At 39.2% G+C, this 23,793-nt stretch overlaps 1 protein-coding gene across 2 annotated transcripts in view; it reads right to left on the reverse strand.

Moving 5' to 3' along the window:
- The window catches only part of igf1rb (insulin-like growth factor 1b receptor), a 56,728-nt gene that overhangs the window by 31,430 nt on the left and 1,505 nt on the right, over positions 1 to 23,793 (reverse strand). For both annotated transcript variants that reach the window (XM_074667233.1, XM_074667234.1), the window contains one exon: positions 14,419 to 14,982. In XM_074667233.1, coding sequence (XP_074523334.1) covers positions 14,419 to 14,982 — 564 coding nt within the window. The remainder of the gene's footprint in view (positions 1 to 14,418; positions 14,983 to 23,793) is intronic.

Below are 23,793 nucleotides of genomic sequence, written 5' to 3' on the forward strand. Positions count from 1 at the left end.
ACACACATATTAGGCCTGCACAATATATCGTTTGAACATCGCAATCGCAATATGCGCATGCGCAATAGTCACATCGCACATGTGATGTGACTATCGCATTTCCCCCATTTATTGGAGAAATGGAAAAAAAAACAACTGAAATGGAAACCTCTTTTATTTTGTACAGAGACATGGCCTCCTGGATCCCTTTCATATACAGCAATTTTCAACGTTTACAGATAAACCCCCTTAGCCTGGATTTAACTGTATTATAGGAATACAATGGTGTCATTATAAGTCAACCAAATTCTTCCCAAACAGAGCTATTCAAGTCATTTGGTGAAAATTCTTCTGTCTTTAATAATGCAATATATATCGCAAACCCCAAAAAATCACAATGTCAGTTTTTTCTAATATCGTGCAGCCCTAATACATATGTGCGGGAAACACTGCAAGCAGCTCCAAGTCACATGGGTTGAGAAGCCCATAGTTACTTTGTGAACCTCCATGGCATGACATAAACAGAAAGTACAATAACACTGTTCACTGTTGTGAAAACAATATGAAGTGAAACATTAAAGAATTCACATTAGCTCTAACTCTGTCTTAGTTTTTTGACTGCTGTATTTATGTTCAATGGTATCTGGGGTGACTTTTTCCTCCTGAACCCAAAATGTTTACTTTACTGGCTCTAACTAATCTAGGGCAGCTGCTAGCTAGCTTGAGCTTCAGCTGGCTGCACCAAATGGTGTAAAAGCATTTCCTTTCGTGCCACCATGCCACGCCAGATACACTCCAATACATCACAGAAATAACAAACTAACTTTGAAACATTTGTTTTTTACTATGGGCTACCTGTCATGCTATCTGCCCAGGGACATGGTGTGAGTGTGAGTGATAGTGGATAGCTATGGCACAAAGTTGGCAGATGCAAGAATAACCAAAACATCTGTTCACAAGGTTAAATTCTATGTTTGGACAATTTTAAGGCATGTTTGTCTTATCTCCTGAGTAAGTGTGGCCTTGCTAAAGAATAAGGTCACTTGATTCCAGATATAGAAACCTGACGTTTCAACTTCAGCTGTCAATCCTTTGATGTGGAAGCATCAAAAACAGAGCGGGGTCAAAGATGTGTTTTGTTGACTAAATGTAAACCAAATATGTTTTTTTCTTCCTCTTTTCTCTTCATCTTAATTTTACTGCAAACACAACAGAGTGAAATGATCCTTCATGACAAATGATGAACTCCTCAAACTCTTACAAACCAAGAGACTCATCTGAGTCCCTGGTCACAGCTCATCCCAATCTAACGGTGTTAACAGAGCACAATTAAAGGCCACATAATTACAGTAGGCACTTCAACACAGCCAAACCAGTAATGTTCTCTTCCAGGAATTCCAGGGATGGGTGTGACTGTTCACTAAAAGTAGTCATGGATGTGCTTGGTTTACAAAGCGGTCCCTATAATTACCCAGCCTGACAGCCTCTGGGTTCTGGGTCAGGGTAAGGGGGTGCATGAGTAGATGCGGACCATCATGTGTTGTGATTTTTGTTTTGATGTACAACTCTTACAAACTCATCTGGAGCTAAGGATAAGTTTGACTCATCAAGACAACTTCAGTCTAAATCGTGACAACTTTTTATTGCTTAGAACAAAAAAAGGAAACTTCAGCTGCTTTTAGGACCATCACATCAAGAATGATTTTTTGACTGCCTCTTTCCATTTCAGGATTCAATGAGTGGAATACCTCAATAGGTTATCCTATAGCAAACACGGTGGCCTATTTACGTTGCGCCTTAACCGGCTTAAAATAGGACCTGAACTGACAAAAAAGGCATAAGCAATGTCTGCTGATTCTGGTAAATGTTAAATAATGTCTTGTCCAAGTGGACAAACAAGAAATGAAAAAAAGGCTGTTTAATTATTAATTGATCGGCCTGGTTTGTAAGAAGGTAACTCTGTACATGATAGTATTGAGCTAGTCATAGCATTAGCGTTAGTTGTCTCTGCAGCTCCACAAACTTCTGGCACTGGTTATCATGACTGCTCTTCTGAAGCTGGGATGGGACTTTGATTCACTATTCCATGACATTTGTCTTTACTGTCCTTTCTTAGTTATAACTAAATATAAGAATGTACTGTTTCATTCATTCCCTGAGCCAGGCAATACAAATTTAAAGGCAATCCTGACACCCTGGCAAGATAAACTTTATACAGCTTTTCTGTTTGAAGTCCCACACTGGTATCAGATCTGTACCTGCTTTCCATTGATTCACTGATAAAGTTATCAGAATAAATATCAGAACAGAGGAAATAGCTTCTGAACATCTCTCGTATGCTGCAGTTCCTGATACTGTGTATCATGTCAGAGATGAGATGAGCTGTTTCTTTTGTGATCACCTTTCTCTTGGCTTGCATACAAAGAAACATGACTTCATTAAAAAAGAATGCTCTGATTTGAATAGAAATCATTGATTTTGTAAAAGAACAAAGCTTTTGTTTCTGCACATCACACCAACATCCACTCTTTCAAAACTTTGTCTGTGTAAAACTTTCCATCATTTCATTGCTCTGTTGTGTTTAAATAATGTACAACTGGAGTAAGCCCAGCACTGTTGGGAGTCCTTGTAGCTGAAGCCAAAGCTTCTGCTTCACATCTGATTACTTTGTGGATTGAACATTTATATTACATTAGTTTTTCTGACACAGTATTTCTTTCAACATATGATGGTTTGCAATGTTGAATTTTAAAATTTTTAGAAAACCACAAGCAAACCTGATTTTTAAGTGCTTTCTCAATATTTAAATTAGATACACATAAAATTGTCTAATACAATAGACACATGTTTAACCATTTCATTTACAATACTGCTTGTCCATATTTGCTAAGCTAGTATGCACATAAACACAAATAAGAGCTTTATAAATATGTCACAAGTTGTCTGTGATAACATTTTTAAAAAGCAAAGCTATTTAACCCTATGGCACAAGTATTGTACTTGATAAACAAGTTTCAAAGACCTCTATCTCATCAAAATGGTGAATAGTTCCCTTTAGTAGTACCCCCTTGAGGATTATCATACCACTACAGGCAGCTTAAGTTTTATTTTGGCCCTTTTTAAAATAGCTGCTCAAGTATTTTCTGTGTTGAATGAATGCATATTTAATGACAACTTTACCAAAAAAGTTGCCAAAAAAGCCTATTGTGTCAAATATGACACAAAAAAAGATCATAAACAAAATGATATTGATAACAGACATACTGTTTTATTGATTTTGTTAAAAGGGTTAATAATCTATGTTACAAACAAAAATAACTTTCTGGCTAATTTTTGATGGGTCAGGCCATACGGGTTTAAAAGAAAACTGAAGACCTACATTTAATCTGCCTTTTAATAGAGTTTTATTATATTTTACATTATCCGACTTCATTCATTCACTGACTTATCTGTTTTGTTTAAATTCTGTAATGTTCCACATAATATTAGAGTTTTTAATATATATATATTTTTTTTATTTTCATTGTTTATTATTTACTTATTTGACCTGTATCATATGGTGGCTGGTCTTTACAGATTATCTTTTGGTGTTTTATCCTTTTTTAAACCTTCATCCACCTGCCTGTCACATGTCCTTGTTTACAAATAGCACTCAGATGTGGGTGATTTGTGGTTTAATGTTTTGCTCAAGGACTCTTCAGCATGTGGACTTGGGATCAAACCCCCAACTTTCTGACTGAGAGACAGCCCACCAACTGAGCTGCCCCACTTAAGCTTGCTAACTTCTCATTAGGGATGGGTACCAAATAAGGTACTTTTTTTTTTTTTCTTTTTTTCATATATCTTGGTTGCTAGGCGCTACCCAAGTAGCTGCCTGTTGCTGCAGCTCTCTCGTCTTTGTCCATTTCTTGTAATTTTTTCGTCTCTTTTTCGTCATCTTTGTATTTGGAGTGGATCATCACTTTGTATGGTTCATTGTCGGTCACGGACACCAAACTTTTTGTGGCTTCGGCGATATTTTTACTACTTTTCTCCTGTGTTTGTCTGGAGATCCTACATGTAACCATGGCTGCATTGTTTACATGCGAAATTAGCTGTTAGCTGTCTGTAGCATGTCAATGCTAACTAGTGTAGGGCTTGATGATTTCCCTCGAGCTGAGGAGGAGGAGGTGAGGACAACGTGCTGGTTCTTGGATGTGAGCTGGGAGGTGACGAAGTGGACCTGTCCTTCCATCCATCGTTGTTGGGAACGTGGGATCTCGCTCCGGGGATGGATGAGCTAGCTGTGCTAATCCAGCAGCATCATGCTGTTCACGGACGTGGCTGACATCAGACACCGCAACACATCGGAGGAGCTTCGCCTGCTGTGAGCAGACAGGATCCAGGAGACAGAGACTGAACAGACTGCTGGGGAGGCTCAGTCCTGGACCCTGTGGAGGTGGAGACTGGCTGGGCTGGAGAGTGGTGGACGAGTGGTGGACGGGAAGTCGTCATCTAATTTCTTATGGACATTTTTGCACTTTCTATACTCTTTCTTACTTTAGTTTTCTTAAATGCTGCGGTGACTCCTGAATTTCCCCTCGGGGATAAATAAAGTATTTTCTATTTCTATCTATTTCTATTTTATAGGCACCCTCTGAATTCTGTCCGTAGTACCAGGTAACGATTCATATAAAATCAAAAGGTACCATGTTTAGGTACCTAAACCCATCCTTGTGACTGTGAGGGACTGGAAGCAAAGGTGATTGTCCATGCTAGACATAAACACAGTTGCAAGTTTATATATTGAGAAATAATTACGTTAACAAAAAAAAAAAACAAAAAAACATTTCTTACCATATAAACACAAAAAAGTACTGACTATTGGTATGGTTGATTGCTGATTTGCCAGGTATCAGGCATCGATGCAGTATCATTTCATTTGTGATAGGCACCCATCCATACTTCTCATACTCATATCCTAGGGTGCTGCCGCCTACCCACAATGCAAAAGACTTCCAGTATCTTGCAGGTGCACATTTTTGAGTTGATGAACAAAAGTTTCACATCCTCCTGAAGATAATGTAGTCATTTGAATTTGAGGTTATGCACGAGCGCTCTCCATCTCTTTGCCCTGACATTGTGGTGAGAGTGTGCTACGCCTCAAGCTCCTATCTGACACCCACAACAGCTGCATCACTCTCACAGCAGAAAACAGAAAGTAGTGAGAATACTCAGTAACCAGCTTTTGACTTTTCCAAAAGTGCTGGGAGAATGTGTTGTTAAAAGCAAAATCTAGATCCGGTAACACAACAAGTTCATTATTTCATCAATGCACATATTCAGTCCTCTGAACACAGGATTATAATCACTCGATGTTGACTCCAACAATTTAATCCAACACAAGAAGGGGAGAGAAGAACTTTTAAGGTCAAATACCGCATAAAAAGCCAGAAGCATCAGAAAAGTTGAAAGGAAAAAAGGCGAGTTCATATTGAGAAAATACAGGTTTAAAAATGGCTTCAGAGTTAGCACTAAAGAAGCACTGAGTAAATAAACACTGGATCTACCACATCCAAAACCATCCAGAAAACAGGAGAGGGAGGGAGCAGGAGCCGACTCCACAACTTACGCACTCCCTCTCTCTCATCAGCGCTCTCTTTCTCTTTCTGCCTCTCTCTCTCTCTCTCTCTTTCTCTCTCTCTCTCACACACACACACAAACACAGAAATGTGTTTTCCTGCTGGAAAGCTGACACTGTGCTGCCTGCATGTCGGCGAACACGTCCGATTTACAGAAGCATTCAGCATTTTAAATGACGGCAAAACTAATTTCTACTTTGTCATCAGACAATCTCAAACACACAACTTTGAATATTACTGACAAAAAACTAATTCAACTAATTCATGTTGTGTAAGTTAATTACATAGTTATGAGTTTCATTAACTCTTACAAAAAGTTTTGTTCCAAAAGAAAAAAAAAAACAGGTGGTTGAATTGATAAGTGCAGAAAGTATCTTGTTTTTACCAGAAGTCAAAACGTTTCAGGAAAAAGTTTTTAAACCAGAAACTTCAAACTGTACAGGAAATGAAGTTCAAGTTTACTCCTTTTTCTTCATAATCCATTTCAGCAGATGTTATTTTCAAATTACTTAAGTAGTCACAACACATCATTTTTGTCCTTCAGGAAAAAAAAAAACACAAATTCATGGAGGTCTTTGTCTCATCAGGGCAATATGTCAACTAAATTAGCAAACACAGACATGTCAAGTATTGAAAATTAATCTAGTGGAAAGCTGAGCAACAACCCCGAGGACAATCCTTGTAGTTTAATGTGTAATCCCTTCAGTCAAGGGTTAACAAAAGACAAAAAAAAAGTCCTTCCAGTAAATCCCAGAAGACCTACTTTGTACTTTAATGATGTGCTTTCATCTCCTCAGACCATACAAAGCACCGGAAAAACATCCCCCATGCTGCTCAATGTGTGAGTGTGTGTGTGTGTGTGTGTGCTGGCTGGTGTGTTGGAGCGAGGGTGAGACAGTGTGTTTGCTCCCAGCATGCACGGACATGGTTCCTCTTTAGTAGAAGCCCATGAGTTATGAACGAGACAAAACACCCAAACCAGATTCCAAAAAACAAATGAGGGAAGTAAACATGGAAGAATGAAGCCCCCACCAGCGTCACGGCTAAAAAACACTCGACTTTCCCAGAGAGGCAGACAGGCTTTGAACTCTCTTTGCTCTGTAGCAGTTTTATGAATGAGTTCAGGCTGAAAGCATGTCCTTCATATAGACTCAATGAAAACAGGGCCAGCACTTTTCCCTTCCGTCATTTATTGATCTGATGAATGACAGACCGGGTCTGGTAATAAAACGCCTGCGGATACAAAGTTGGCTTTCGTGCCAGCACAGCAGAAGGCCTGTGAGCAAGGCACACATTCAAACAAAAGATTGTGGGTCAGATTACTGAAGCCTGATACAGGGCGTTATAAGAAGAGACACAAAAACAAAAAAACATTGTAACGTGGTGCTCTATGGTGTGAGTGTTTGTTGCCCTGGTGAAACCAAGCCAAACAAACATGATTTCCAGTGAGCTTTGATAAAACTTACTCAGGAGAGTTTTGTTGCTTATTCTAAGCAAGACGGTGCAGTGTTTTTATCCTGAGCCACGAGGTGCAGGATTTTGTTTTGGTATGGGACTGCACCACTCTGAAAGCTTGGTTACCTAAAATAGCTCATTTGAATCCTCCACTAACACATCTCTTTTGGCAACAACAATGATAAGGTGAAAATGTGAAATGATGGCTCAATGTCAAGCAAGAGCTCTTATGTAGTATACCAATTGCTTTCATTAATAAAAGCTCAAGTCTGCTAAAGTTGGTTGAAGCCTACTACAATATTAGTTTTCCAGTCAGTCTCCTGTTCAAACCCTTTAAACACAACAAGCTTCAGTTTAGAAATTATCAACAGCCCATGTAGGCCTTGTATTTGTTTCACCTATTAGTGTTTTTATCTTCTTATTGAGATCGTCTTACTGTTAAGTTTGTCAACTCTAAGAATTTAACAAAGCTAATGATGGCATCAAATGTTAAAATCTGCATAACTAAACACAAAATGCACAACCATAAAGTTGAGTGTTGCAAAGAACCTCATGATACAATACGCATCACGATACTTGGGTTACGATACGGTAACATCACAATATCACAATTTTGTGATATTTTGTCATATTCTATCCAGTTAACTGTTTGATTGAAAATAGCTTATCTATTTGATTGTGTTTGAAATAAAGAAAGTCAGATGCAGTGTTTTATACTCACATCTAACTTGAAAACATATAGTGCATCAAGTTTGTCATTTCAACCAGGGCTGCAACTAACGATTACTTTTAATGTCGACTTATCTATTTTCTTATCTATAATTTTTTCAATTAGTCGATTAAACACGATTATTTTGTGTTTCAACCTAATTTGGCCTTTAAAATGTGCAGAACTTTATAATTCAACCTGTGAGTTGCATTTTCACTGCATTTACCCAGAGTTAGGTTCTTACATCTGGTTGGTCAGCCCTGTGTCATGTTTGTCTGTTTGTCTGTCTTTATTTCATTCATGATGACATAAAAAATATAAGTACTATACAAAAAAATAAATAAATCTCAAAATGAATGAAGCAGGTAACAGGGAAATGAAGTTGTTGTACGCAGTGTTGGACAGACCGCTTTTTAGTGACTTTGGGCTTGTTTTCTAATGTTTACTTGCTTACTGGGGCTTGCTTTGCTCTCTGTATGATACCACCGGACTCTCTCCCAGCTCTTCATAACAACGCGTTTAGTTTCATTTCACTACATGCGCTACTTCCACTTCGCTCATGCGCACTCTGCCCCTCCTCCTACCCGCTGAGTGTTACCGTTGCAGTGTGAGCTTGAGAGTGATAAGTGTCCCCTCTTTTCAAAAGTTAGGGGAATTTTGACACTAGTTTGTGACTCAGATCCTGAAAAATGTCTGTAACAGAGAGTGAAGGAGACTCTCTAAATCACGTTATCAGACGCTAAACTCCAGGAGCTGTCAGGCTCCGTCAGAGCCTCCGTCAGTGCACAGCGCTCTGTGGGAGTGGAGATTTTTCCTCATCAGTATTTTACGTAGAACTTAGTGATCTTTTCCCATAAAAGTATCCAATAACACAGCACCTCATGCTGTGAACTAATGTTACAAATGCGTATTACAACGACAATAAAAACAATAATGCGACGCGTCGACAATTAAAATTTGCGTCAATGAATTTTTATCGTCGACGTAGTGGATTATGTCAACTAATCGTTGCAGCCCTAATTTCAACTACAGTGACATTAAACTAATCCTGCAAAAAACTTAATGGATAAAATACGTGGTCAGCTAGTGAAACTGATAAACGTCACTTGGTGAAACCAATAGTACTTATAAAAAATGGAATATTGTACAAAACATAACTATGATTATTATCTTATCAGTCTACCACACTGTAAGAATTAAACTTTAAACAAACTTACCCTAGAAAAGAGAGAAAACATTGATGTTTACAGCATCAAAACCCACATTATCAAGTTTAGGAATTAAATGTTTTGAATATACTTTGAGATTATATTTATATACAGTTTATGGGCAACATACAGTGGAGTAGCTCTTCAGCGCCATCTACCGCAGTGGAGATGCAGAGGACGTATTGTACTTCCAATTCCCCTAAAATATATATTTTTTAATTTAACAAAAATATTAACATTAAAAGTTGAAGTATCAATATTTTATCACAACTCTACAGAAAAAGTATGTTTGTGGTTTTTCAGTGTCTGTTTTTAAAGTGCTGAACAAATAAAGTTGGATTAGATTAGGTTTTCTGCTGATCCTTTAATGTACCAAACTATGACCCGATGACAGAGTTAGAACCATACCATGGTTTTTCTTTACCTCTACACTCACTCTGATCTGCAGGTACTGGAGCCACAGAACAACAACTTGAGGAAATGAACACAGTTCAGTCGGCCAGCTCAACTACTCAAACTCTCAGCCTTCCTCAATTTAATGAAGCCTAGCTTTACTGCCACCCGACTTCTCCAATAAACCGCCTAATAAATAGCACAACAATGCAGTCTCTGCAGTGAGAGCAGGAGTGCCCGTGTTGTTTCAGATCACTGCTGTTTTAAGGCAGCAGCAGTGGCAAGTGATGGCCCATTTGCCCAGGCTGACAAACTCCCACTGGAGCCGGGCTGATTGCTTGTGCATCTTCACAGGGTCATTCTCCACTCCTTCTATATTTAGTCTACTGAAACTGATTGAACAAAACATGTCAACCTCTTGGACGGGACGAAGCAAAACAGAACAAAAACACATTAGTCATGCCTAAAAGTGTCCCATTAGTCTAGTTAGTCGAGAGCAACGCAGACTGAAATCTTTTGCCTGGGAGACCTGAGTTGGCTTTCCCATTTCTTATGCTAACAGGAATGTGTTTCTGTTTTCAGACAGACACCACTTAAACTCTGCTGACACCACTTTTTCTACATGGAAATTGTGTGCATGTGTTCTATGACTACATACCGCTGTAAAACTGATGAATGTGACAGACCCGTGTTAGAAGTGACTGATGTAGTTTTGGAGGTAGTGATAGTAATAACAGTGGTTACAGTCACAGCAGCAGATGGTTTAGCAGTTGAGGCAGCAGTGAGAGAAACAGTAGTAGCAGCAGCTGTCGCACCAGCACTGGTAACAGTAATACAAGCAAAGGCATTCAGAATTAGTTGTTGGCTATTTAAAAACAAAATCACAATCTATTTCCTGTCCTTCACAGCCACCACTATCTGAAAAACAACATGTTTGAGTCTAGACTCAACAGAGAAAACAGACATAGTAACTTTTATCAGGAGGAACTGGGCTGATTCTGTACGGCGCCGTTACATTTGACCTGATTTCACCTGACGGCAGATTTCTTTAAGAATTGTTGATGGAATGGAAACAATTTCTGGGCTAATGTCCAAGAAAAGCTTAGTGTTGCATAAATCATCCCAACCAAGCTATATTTTTGAGACACTACCTGACCTGGAAGTTAGGGTGAAATTACAGTTAATATTTCAACTAGGTCTAAAGGAGATCCCTTCCAATAGTGTAATAGTACCAGTACAAAAGAGTCTTAAGGCTGGCACATATTACAGGATTCTTCAAACCTTTACACATTTAGAGACCTCACACTTGATGAAAACTAAAGACAGATCGCACAAGATCTTTCTTCTGATCTTACAGTGTGGGGCGTGCACTCTGGAGCAAACCACACACTAACAGATTCTTCAGCAGAGCTTCAGCTTCTTCACGCACAATATTTCAAATCTCACGCAGCAAAACTGGACTTCAGTGTAAACAAACATGACGGACCAACGGGAAAAGGCAATGATGGTTGTTGGCCTATAAAATTTTGAAAAGGAAAAAAACAAAAACAAAAAAAAGAGAACGATTATGGAAAAAGTCGTGGCAGCGGCGGGGATATGGGCTGTATAGATAACAGTGCGATTTGGAGGCAAGTAAAGTTGTCCGAAGTATTGCAGATAGAGCTTTGCTTCCTCTTAGGACAGCTCATTTTTGCACGTGACTTAACACTCTTTACCTGCTCGGCTCCTCTCGGAGTGCCCTACACACTACAGGATTTCTAGTCCCAAATATTAAACCAGTCATTATCTACGATCTCTCAACCAGAGGCCTTCTGAGCAGCCCAAACCGGACAAAATCACTCTTAACACACCACACACAACAGGAGAATCACACACAATGTCATTTGAAGACATCAGACAATCAGGCCTTTGCTGGCTTTGATCGTAAGGAGGAGATCAGGACATAAATCAGCTCAATTATTCTGTGGTGTGTACACACATTTACATGACTGTTAATCATCAAGCAATTTATTACGGGCCAGCAGCGGAAGTTCTGTAAACGATGAAGTTGGAGTTAAACTCCACATTTCTGAAATACTTCCAGCATGTTTTTCAGTACCACTTGTTCTTATAAGGAAGTTTCATCACTGCAGCATTCAAAAACAAAATACTGTCATGTTCAAATCATCACAAACTTGTGATTCTGATTGTAATGTAACTGTGATACTGATCAAGCTTTTCTGAAATAAAAACCCCTCCTTAGAGATAATGCATTCATTAATGACCAAAACTCAATTTTGCAATCTCCTAAAATGTTGCCCTTTTGTCAAAGCAACACAGCTGCAGGTTGCTGTTTAGTCTTTGATGAGGTGTGGCAGGTGGTGTTCCTGCATGTGAAGTCATATCTGTAGATGAACCTTACAGAGGATTGATTTACTTAAAATCAAGGGCCAACATCCGGCTAGTAAAAATGAAGCCTATGCGGAAGTGCTAAAAGTTGCTGTTCATTGAGAATCCGCTTGAGGCTGGCTACAGGAAGACCGGAAGTCAAGTAAACACCCAGCCATAAAAACAGACTTTTACGGCATTAAAAAGCTTATTTACAGCCTGGTACAAAAATGACTTGGGTTTGAAACACTGATTTCATTGTCGGCACACACTGTACGGTGAGTGATTTTTTTTAATCTCTGCAGTTTAGAAGTTACTAGGATTGTTTGATTTTCCAATCAGAGGCAAAGCTGAGGTTACATGATCGGTGGGCGCCCTATTGCTGCTCGGGGAAAAACTCACAGCCGGTGTCATACCAAACGTGGCTGCGTCCGCGGATTGGCTTCATTTTCATGTGTTTTATACAGTCTATGGTTAAAATCCAGAGTTTTTATAACGGTTAAACTGTCTGGACCAATATTACGTCACATCACGTAAATTAATCTCCCTGCTTAGTGCTCAGCAGTAATGCTCGTTGAGTAGACATTTTTTGGACCCTCAATGCTTATGTCTTGAAATGATAAACAGGGCACAGCCACACTGCTCCACCTGACACCTCCTCCATCCATCCAACATGTCCTCCTCCAGAATATTCCACCTCCTGCCTTCTTCTCCTGCATGCCTACACTCTGCCACTCCAACAACCCACAAAGCAGGCCAGGTGTCAGACATATTTGCATCTCTGTATAAGTCTGTTTACATTTATGCGTGCCTGCATCTCTGTCTTTGTTTTGAGCCTGTTTTATGATCGAGGCAGTGAGTGTGTGTATGTCTATGTGCATGTATGTGCATGCATGCATGCACAGGCTAGAGGCTGCGACGGTCACAAGACTGAAAACATCAACATGCTGAGTCTGCAGCAAGGCGCCAGTCACCAGGGAAACAATTCAGCCAGACACACACACTCAGTCAGCCAAAACACATCGTCTGAAATGCACCAGCAAAACAACACTGCAGTCGTAAACACAAAATTAAAGGGCGACATCACACTCACTGAGCTCGGAGTAGTTTAATTAAACTGAGGCATTTATGCCTTTAATTCTGTTTATTTAGGCACATGAGAGCACTCGAGTTGAACTTTCATGGCATCTAATAACTGCAACAAGACACCTGAATGTATGACCTCTTCTGCAAGGAATGCAGCCGACTGCATTACTCCAGCTTACCACCTTCTAGTCAGAGCATTGCCTTCAGTAGATCACATTTAGATAGAGCAGCAAATCAGAAAAAGCAATGATGATTTAAGTCCAAGCTTCAGTGGCCCTGTCAGGATGATGCAATTGTTCTGACAGCGTATGGCAAACACACTTTATATGCTTAAAAGTAATATTTAAAGAGGGGGTATTGTGCTCTGAATAGGGGTGGGAGAAAAAAACAAAATGCAATATATCAGGAATTTTTTTTTTTGACAAAATCAAAATCGTGATTCTTTGTCATTTTTTTTCAAATTAAAATCCTTCATTTCAGTCTTTGTTTATAAACTGGATTGGAAAAAAGTTACCACTTCTCTCCAGCAGAGGGTGAAATGTTTCTGACTCATGTGATGTGCATTTTATGGGAAAATATGGCTCCTGATCTGTAGACATTATTATCATCATTTATCTTTTCCCACGGTCTGGTGTTCAAAAAGCAAACTTAAAATCGTAAAAATCGTACAAATTGAAGAATCACCATTTGAATGGAATCAGCACCCCAATTATCGTAATAAAATGGAATCACGAGAATAACATATCTTCTCAGCCCTAGCTTTTATACTTTCCTCCTGCCCACTGTCGTAACTTAACATGATTGACAGGAGTTTAACAGCTGTCCCTTTAAGGCTTCCGACTCCAAAACCCCCCATCATTCTGATTGGCCAGTTCTGTGGAGGCCTGTCAGTGATGAGGGATAAGCAGACCTTGGTGTTTGACGAACCAGCTAACCTTATATAATGATGTCATCATTTCAGCAAAACTCACAAAGACCTTGCAAAGATTTTGTGCTATTTTTAAAATGGAAAGTAAAGGATCAGTTTACAGATTAAGAGATTTCTATATCATATGAGTATATGTGGTTTGAAAATCTGCACACTTTAAGTGTGAACATCCAGCATTGTTACTTTATGTCCATGTTGAAAAAATGGAAAAGAAATACCCCGTCTTTAAGTAAATGACTATCTGAGGCTGATGTGAAGCTGAACATTGTTTTTTGTGGGCCTTATTCGAGTATTGTAAAAAAAATCAGATCAGTAAACCACAGCACACATCAGTTGATGTCGGTTCTCCCCAGCACAAACTATAGCTGGAAGATTGTCCATTGATAAGTAACTCTCACTTTTGTAATACTAACTATCCTTCTACCCAGATTCACCCTGATATACTTCACAGCACAGACCTACAGAAACGCCACTTACATAACAAAATTTTACTTTTCTTCTACCACCTAGAAACCAAACAACAACAAAAAAATATCCGCCCTATTTGTGTGCACAGAGTTCATTACTCTCCCTACAAACCTATCCTCAAGTCAGGCCAAAGGCCAGACTGTGTGCATGGTTGATTTGCCTATCAAATCCCTGGTGAGCTGTCACGTATGACGATCAGCTTACCTTTCTGGCAGTGATTGGAGTTCCAGCAGCGGAAGTTGTAGTTGTTGTTGAACATTGTTTTCCTGCACTGCGGGTTGTTCTCCATGATACCTGGACAGACATCACTGCACTCCTTGGACTGCTTGTTCCCCGCAATGTAATTATTGAACTCGGCGTCCATGATGAGGGACCAGTCTATGGAGTCCAGGTAGCACAGCTCTGGGTTCTTCTCAATGCGGATGGCGCCGCGGGTGATGTTCCTCAGGCTGTACAGGCCGATGTCCTTCAGGCTGGTCATCTCAAATATCACCAGAGCATAGTTGTAGAAGAGTTTCTGACCACGAATGACGGTGAGGTTGGGGAAGAGTGCGCTCAGGCTGTCCAGGCCTGACACTCTGAATAGCAGCAGGTAGTCTGTGATCATGGTCAGTTTGGGAAAGCTCAGGGAGCGGAAGACATCCTGGTTGATGTTGTTGTTTTTATCACCGATGAGGAGGATCTGCAAGTAGCCCTCCACTACGGTGCAGTTCTCAAGACGCCTAAATTCACTGATGTCATTTCCAATATCGATGCTGGGACCACATACTGCAGGGAAAAAAAAAGAAGTTTTGTTAAAATTATGGCAAATAACTGTATTAACCTGAATATAAGACATGTTTTTTTCATTGAAAACAATGTGAAAAGTGGAGGGTTGTCTTATAATCTGGGTCTGACCCTTGACACATGCTGATAGTTGTCTACGGTTGCCACTTCATGGTGGCTGCAGTGATCTGCATTGCATTTGCGTTGCATTTAAGAATGCTAACATTTGCTAAGCAGCACTAACGCTAAAGACTGCTGAGGCAGGTGGGAGAGTGAAAATCTGTGCAAACTTTGCATCATAAAAAAGTATCTGATAAATAAACTTGATTTTGATTTGATTTGATCTGTCAATCACAGCAGTGACGCAGTGACAGGAGATGAGAGATGAAGAGGCACGGTGATTGCTCAGAGCAAAGTGGACCAAAAGTTTGGGAAAGTTATCAACTGGGGTTGATTTTAAGATGATGATGGTCAGAGCACCAGAGATGTTAAACAACTGTCAGGCAGCCAAAAAATGTGGAGTTACGGAGTGTAACGTCCGAAGATCACTAGTCCACAGAGACCGTCTGAAAAATCAAACCGTAAAAGAAAAGCTTATCGTGTTCCTCAGAGCAGCCGTTTCCAAGAGTTAGACTGGAGTGTGTATGAGTTTGTTATTGAGAAACGTAACAAAGGCATGCCCGTTACCTGAGCCGTCATCAGAATTACATTGTTATTGTATTTATAGCCAAAAATGAAAGCAATCACTATTTTTCATTGATTGTCTCAGAATTTTAATAAAAAATTGTTGTAAAGTGAATTTTGATCCTCCGTCTTTTTTCTAAAGATTGGTCTTGAAAAGAGGAGGGTCGTCTTATAATTGGGGTCATCCTATATTCGGATCAATACGGTAATTTTCCTTTTATTACTTGTTCCTTTCCACTTCTTCATGGTGTGCTGAGATTTGAGTACAAAAACAGCCCTGCCTCTTCTTTGAGAGCTAAGCTGCAAAAACCATACCACAGGAAAACTTTTTTTTTTCTTTTTAAAATGATCTGCATGCTTCATCTTTTATTCACACATTCCTGGCAATTAATCACTGATGAATGTAACAGTATTCAAAACAATGTTCCCCCTCCTGAAATAGTGTTATTTATGAAGAGGTATTTATCCAATACATATCTTAAATATTGACAGTACACTTGAGCTGTGCAGTTGTTGACAGAACATGTTTGCCCGGCAGTTTTCATTTTCAATGCCAACTTAACCTGGTGTGACAGAGTAAATACTCGACTCAGGTCGTATTCAAGCTCAGGTTAACAGTGCAATTAAGTTTACATTGCTCTGCCTTAGGGCTTTTGCAGCTTTTGTTCCCACTTTATATCACCCCACTCCTTTTTTTTTTTTTACTTTTATCAAGTTTTCATCAAACAATAGCTTCAAAGGAAGAGAGAATAGTCTTTCATAAAGGACATTATCCATAAACATGCACATGCTGTCATTACATCAAAAGAGTAAATGCCACAAAACATCTTGATAAACTAAAGACAGAATGAATCATGAAAGAATTTTAACAATGCATTGGAAATAACGTCAATGAGATCAAATTCTCAGAAAGAAAACGCTGATGTTTGACTGGTTTGATATTTGCATTTAAGAATGCTAACATTTGCTAAGCAGCGCTAACGCTTAAGACTGCTGAGGCAGGTGGGAGAGTGAAAAGCTGTGCAAACTTTGCATCATAAAAAAGTATCTGATAAGCCTAAATCCTAACCTACTGATAAAAAAATAAAACGTGGAAGAAAACTATTTGACACAGTTCAAAACATTTGCAAAGACATTTCTCACACAACTAAAAGTCTGGGATTTTCAGGCTATAAAAAAGACAGACATCAGGACAAACAACTTTTTTGTACTTCAGTTCATATCTTTGCATCATTTTTGGATTTTCATTTCCTTTTTTAACGGGCTTTGTTGTGCTTTTTTTATATAACCTACTTAGTTGTGCATCACAGACCAAACCATATCAAGAAGAAGTCAGTTTATTTTTATTCATTACAACCACTGTACTTTCCTCAGCCTATTTTCAGCACAGTGTTAATTTATTTACATGTATTAATGTTTGTAGTTTTGTCTCAAACTGTCAGAAACAGTATGGAGCTAAGATCATTTAGTTACATTTGGCGCCAAAAGATCAAAAAGTCTGGAGCCTATTCCAACATTTTATTCGCTTATTTCAATCATACTATAACACAGCAGAAAAATGAAGAGTGGAAAGACAGTGTCAGAGTGACAGACAGCGCACTGCTGTTACCATAGTAACTGACTGTCGCCAGCCTGAGTGCAGTCTGCAAAAAGGGAGAGAGCAGCTCTGCTGCTGCCAACTGTGTATACTCCAATCATTATCAATGGGAATCAATGCCAATATCCTTCTTCTGTATCGTCAGTTTTGATTGGGAAATGACTGAAGAGTGGACCCCAATGCTGACGTCATAACTGACAGACGTCTTTGTCACTGAAATACATCAAAACTCCGAGTCCATCAAAATAAACACAAGTTCAGCACGTTCATGTCGTTATCTGTCTGATTTTAGACAATTATGGTGTTACTTTGGAGTATGCTCTCAGCACTGTGATGAAAACAAACCCAGAAGATTCAGAGCTGCCTTTAAAAACAGAGAACAACCTTAATACCACCTAAAATCCTCATGAATATATAAATTCAAGTTCCTTCAACTTTTCAGGTCAGGATATCCGGAATGCTGCATAAACCAGGCATAAATCACATCTTTTTAAAAAAATAATAATTCCAGCACTGGGTGATAATAAAGTCATTTAAATTCACCGTTTATCGATCAAGATGTGATGGTATTTCACTGACTTATGTTTCACCTCTGGCCTGTGATGCTCCATGACGAGTCTCAGGATCAAAGATAGCTAAACTTCCCTGATGTCCATAAATGCGATGGTAAAAACAGTTGTTACCACAGTGTAGCGCCCCCTATAGAAGAAGTATAAACCTGTGGCAGTTTTTGCCTACTCTATAATCAAGTGAATTGAAGGATTATCTTTGGCAGGAGTGAAAATGTCTGGGCCTTTGATCAAACAACAGACAACAAAGGACAGTTGTCTGGCCTTTGATGCGAACAAATTGTAAAAACATGTATTTATGCTGTTTTATGTCCAATTTAAAACAGATTTGTTTACATTTGTTTTGTTTTTAACCTCTTGAGTACGTCTTTGTTCTTGTTACTAAGCAAGCCAGTGAACTCTGGATCTATTTAGACAAACAAATGGGCTACAGTGAACACAAACCAAACAACTACAAAGAGGAGTGTACAAAAAAAGGCTCTGCCCGGAGTTCTGGGAAGACTCTGAACCCACATCAGGAAAACTTTTGGTAAAGGCCTGATGGTGATGATCGGTAATGATAAGTGGAGTGTTTGCCTTTCCAACTTTTCCTCCCACCTGTGTGCTATTCTCTAAACAATACTTAGCCTGAAGCCCCAGCAGCACCCACAGAAACATGGAGGCCATTATCACACATCACTGCGAGGAGGATTTAAACTTCAAAAGCTGGAGGGCAGTGAGTCATGGAAAACTCACACCAGCAAGCTAACAGGTTGTCACACACTCTACCTCTTTAATGCTGGTCTATAAAGTTTAACTGGAGGAATGTGGTGCAGGGAGGTTTGGGGAAAGACACAGCAAACATCAGGAAATAATTAATCATGTCTTAATTACAACCTATGTATAGTTAAACATTAGGGCTGGTGCTGCAGGCTTCATGTGCATAAACAGACATCATTTTTAATAAATGGTTTAAAGCAAACCTAACAATACAGCTCTGTACCATTGGCTTTACACAAGAGGATGTACACTTTCCTGCTATATGCAATGTTTTATACTTCAGATGAATAAAAGTAAAACGTTGACTTGTCCTTCTCACATTTTCCTCTTGATTGTGAGTAGTATGTACGACCAGTAAATGTCTCCATGCAGAAAATGATGAGATGAGTTGCAGACTGTTGACCTAATTGAAAAAGTCTGTTGTTGCCCAAAACATCTGTGGGCTTTCTTTATAAACCACGCTTCAATCAAGGTGCAACAAAGTCTGGTTTTTTAACTATAGGAGCACCAACAGTTCTCCTGCAGTCATGGGAAAGTTTCCCCCGGCCTCTAAACAGTTTGACAACATAACGCACAACATTGTAAACAGATTATAGCATAGAAACTACCGCCTTTCACTCACTGACATATTAAGATTTATGCTTCACTACATGAAATAATATGTTCACAACAAAGCATGAATGAAAGCCTAAAAATATTTCTGTCATCCTCATTTGTTCCAGTCAGAGAAAATCTTTCCATGAAACAACAAACTTTAGGTTAAAAACAGTTTCTGTGTGGACTGTGCCACAAATACATGAATATCTGCTCTGTCACAATTTCTGAGTTACGTTTATTTCACAGCTTATTTGATACTTGGTCCTGATTGGTCAGTATTCAACAGCAGAGCTGTCTTCTGTCCTGTTTTTAAAGCAGAGTTATCCTTTCAGGGTCAGACAGGGCCCCTCCACGTGGGGTCTAGCTAACCCTGTCTCAGCCCTGCTCACTATTTATTTTCGCTTACCAAGATATCAACTACATTTTCTGTGCTGATGAACCTCCCTCTGACATAAAATTTGTTAAAATGTTCCAGGAATGAGCTGAGCTGTGTCAAAGTTCACTGAGACACTTCAGTGGTTTTTTCTGACCCATTTCACACACAAGAAGAGCTGCAGGTCAAACCAGCATCTCCTGTTTAAGATGGGTAACAAAATTTCCTGATGTCACAGCAGTCCTCAAGAGCAGGCAGCACACTCACTCTTTCCATCTTTAAGATTACAATCAAGATTAAGGAAGGCATAAATAAATGTCACTCAACATTTTTAAAGATGTAAACAAAACTGTCAACACCACAGGTGTGGCAGGCCTTATCCAGGAAACACTTGAAGTCTTTACAAACATCCAAAAATCTTAGGTACTAAGAAACCAAACAGAGTATGTTGGTTTCATCAGTTATGTAAAAAATGTGTAATACTATGTAGGGGGAAAGGACAAAAAGATAAATCTTACACTGTTAACCCAACATCTCAATGTAATAGAATGCAATTTTCAAAATCGCAAAGACTGCAATTAGAAAAAAAAAGTTTCATGTACACAGACCTGGAGGGAATATGGTAACTTGTACTTGTTTATTCTTAAAACCAGCAAAAATCAAAATGCTGTTTTTTTTCTGGCAAAAAAAACCCAGTGGGCTACAAAGATCCATCCAGTAGATCGTAGAGCCATACCCCTTGGTCACTTTGACAACTGGAGGTCAGTAAAATTTCACAATGTTCCTTTTTCTTCTTCAATCAAGAAATGCAAAAAAGACTTGTTTAAATGCTATCAGTATCTTTTGTTGGTTAGTCGTACTATAAAATGACTTAAAACTTGTGTTAAGTGAACAATGCAGAAGATAAACCCCCCCCCCCCCCAAAAAAAAAAAAAATTGTATGCAAAATCACAATATTGGTCTAAAAAAATCGCAATTAGATTATTTTCCAAAATTGTTTAGCCCTCGTAAAAACCTTGAAAAAACATAGAAGTTACAAAATAAATGGGTAAATTGATGCTACAATTCTTAAATGTTTAGATAAAACTCATGTTACATTCTTTTCTAGTTGTAACGCTAAAGTTTAGTGAGGATGCCGATTTTCACATCAGATTTCACATTTCTACCGTACAAATAAATAAAATCCTGATGTTAAAACATTTGTTGCATATATTTTGTCTCTAAATCCCAAAAGATGTGTGGCTAAAATTACTGCAGTATGTTTTCTATCAGGTTTTTCTCACCCCTTTAACTTCATGGCTTTTGTAGCTTTGGTTATGTGCTTTGCAATACTGTTATATAAATTTGATCACAGATTTATTTTGGGATTATCCTGGCCAAGCCAACTATCCTGATAATTTTGTTTATTAAATAATGTTTTTTTTTTACATTTTAAAATAAAATTATCAAAAATAAAGGTAAGCAAATGAAAAAAATAAGCAAAAGAACAAAAGTGGCTTTCATCCTATTAATATCCTATATTGTCCAATTCCTTGAGCTATTTATGCCTCCCATGGGGTCAACCATAAAAAAGGTACAGTCCTCAACTCACCCTCTTAAACACAACAGAAAGTTGAAGTGTAGGAAAATAATCAACTTCAAGATTTTCTTATAAAACTTCATATGCATATTTTAAATGTACTACCTACTGAGAATATGTTTTCCTCAGCTGACCTCAAACACAGTTAGATGAATGTTTCAGAGCTCACTGCATCTGTGGCTGTATCAAACCCCAGCAAATATCTTTATAATTTGGGATAATTTCACTTAAAATAGAGGGTTAGGAACTGCAAACTTTCCCTCCAAGCTGCTCAGGGTATAAGCGTTCTCTAGAGAGGATGTGAGGGCCTTTGGTGAGCCATTATAAAATGCCTTTAGTGTGATTTAAGGCAGGCAGTGTGCTGGTACGGCGGTTATGTCTTTCTCTGTAATCTACTTGTCAGTGCACACTGTCAGCAGCCCTCAGCAAGCTGCATACCTGTTAATACAATCCCAACACCCAGGCCTGTAAAAAAAGACACGCTGCCTGGTGACGTTACATCACCGCAGCCTTGACGCTTCACCCTCTGTGGCCTCACTGCAACGCCAGCATGGCCGTCCTTCATGGGAACTGCTCCTGACCACGCTCTTCCTGAGCTCACTACACAACAACTTGGGACTGAAATTTACATCTTGTGTGGAAGTGAAACTACAAATAGCAGGTGTGGAGGCCTAATAACTCCCCCTCCCTCTCTTCCACCAGCACTGACACATTTTAAACAGCTGAGTACACAAGCCTATCTGTGCAGCTTTGATGAGCCTCCAGATCACATATTTACTCTTGATAACCTTTTCCCAGCTGGCTGCAGCACCCAGACTATCCGCAGACAATCAGAGGAAATCCACTAGAAGCCCCATAAGACGAAAAATAGGAAGCAATATGCCCTCTAAGCTGGTGCTTCATACACTGCCACTAGACTGCAGCAAGTCTGTTTACTCCTGATTTCCATCCTGTTAGTGACAGAGTGCCCGAGGGGGGAACGTATTCATAAATACTTTTCCACATGAGAGGCAAGGTGAGAAGAAATACGCTGGGAAGCTTTTCCAAAAGATCCATCTTGACAGATTAAACTTGTTTGGTTCACCTGAGAGGCAGTGTGTGCAGTCAGAGAGCCAAACCTGGTTAACCCAAAACCTACCAGCTACCCTTGAGTCCCAAGTTACTGATACAGTAAACCAGCAGGAATGCCTAGAGTTTAGCCACACAAGGCAGCTTTACACAGCTCCACAGCGCAGGGAGAATAAATGTAGGATTTCGATGGGAGAACCTCTCGGCTCCCAGGTTTGTCCTGTGACCACTGGGGCTAACAGTAAACCCCATGACACACAGTTCACAAGCTCCTCACTCTTTGCAATCAACAGAACTTAGTCTGTTTTGCTTGCGAATGTACTTTGGCTTGGTCTATTTTAAAACCCAGACCCTGGTTCAAGCCCCCAATCCACCCCTCCCAAGCATGTCATAATGAATGGGATGAATCAGGAAGCCTAGTTTACAGTGTAGCTGGAGACATGGAAAAATTTAATGTGGCAGCACATAAAAAGAAATTCTGAATAAATAAAGATGCTTAAATTCATTAAATTTGAAGGTTTACAAGCCAACAGAGGCTGTGGGCTTCAGCGTGCTGCCATACAGTAGCTATGCACTAAAAAAGTCTCATCCCTCGCACTAAACCATCTGTGCGATGCTGACTGATGCTTCTTAAAGTTCTTGAGTAGTTTACTTTAATAGATTATTATATGATTACAATCTATAAAATCTGCCCTTTGTGGTCACCCTCATTTGCCTGTTGGCAGGACGTTCCTGTGACTGATCGCTGTACTGTAGCTTCAGCAGTCTGGTACTCATGAAAACAACTCTTTAGTCAAGGTTTTCCTCAAGTTTGTTTTCAAATTAATTACAATTAATTCTAAATAAAGTAATGTATTGCAACACCTTGAGACAGGTTTGTTTGCTGCAGTTTAGGCTGATGTGCATTATTCAAATACAGACACACAATTATAAAGCCCCACATAGATTATTACAGTTGTGTGATGTTCACTCCATTGGAAGAGTTGTCCCAATAAAATCTTGGGAAGTTTATCAAATGTGACTGTTTTAGTGTTCTGGCTGGACCACACTGTAAACCATCACAGGTTCACTTCATCGACAAACAGTGCCTGTGGTCTACTACAATAAAAACAACTAATGTGTCTCTTGTGTGTTCTGTGTGCTTATTGTTTTTAGAACATCATAATCAAGGTCTGTTGATTTTTCTCTCACCAACGTATAAAACTAATGATAATAAATGTCATTGTTGGATGTAGAGGACTGTGCACCAATCTTGGCTCCAAATCTTACCTTTAATTACTCACATCCCACTTCTGTGAGTGGTTTTCTGTTGGGATCACGGATACCTTCCACTCGTTGTTGATTCTAATTCACCACATTGTGACTCACAGATGACAATGTGGTGTATATATAAAACCTGACAGACTTTCTCCACTGGCTGAGTCACACTAATGTATTCATTGACACACTTAAACTGACTCACATTTATGCTTGTTTTAAACGTTATGTTACAAGCTTACTGCGTACCGTAACCTATACTACAGTTAGGCAAAACTAAGGGGATTGCACTCATTAAACTAACATTTTTTAACACTGTTTATGTTCCTCA

This window comes from Halichoeres trimaculatus, unplaced genomic scaffold, assembly GCF_033239565.1.
Source record: "Halichoeres trimaculatus isolate MK-OKI-2021-1 unplaced genomic scaffold, fHalTri1.1 fHalTri1_scaffold_3, whole genome shotgun sequence".
NCBI classification, from domain to species: domain Eukaryota; kingdom Metazoa; phylum Chordata; class Actinopteri; order Labriformes; family Labridae; genus Halichoeres; species Halichoeres trimaculatus.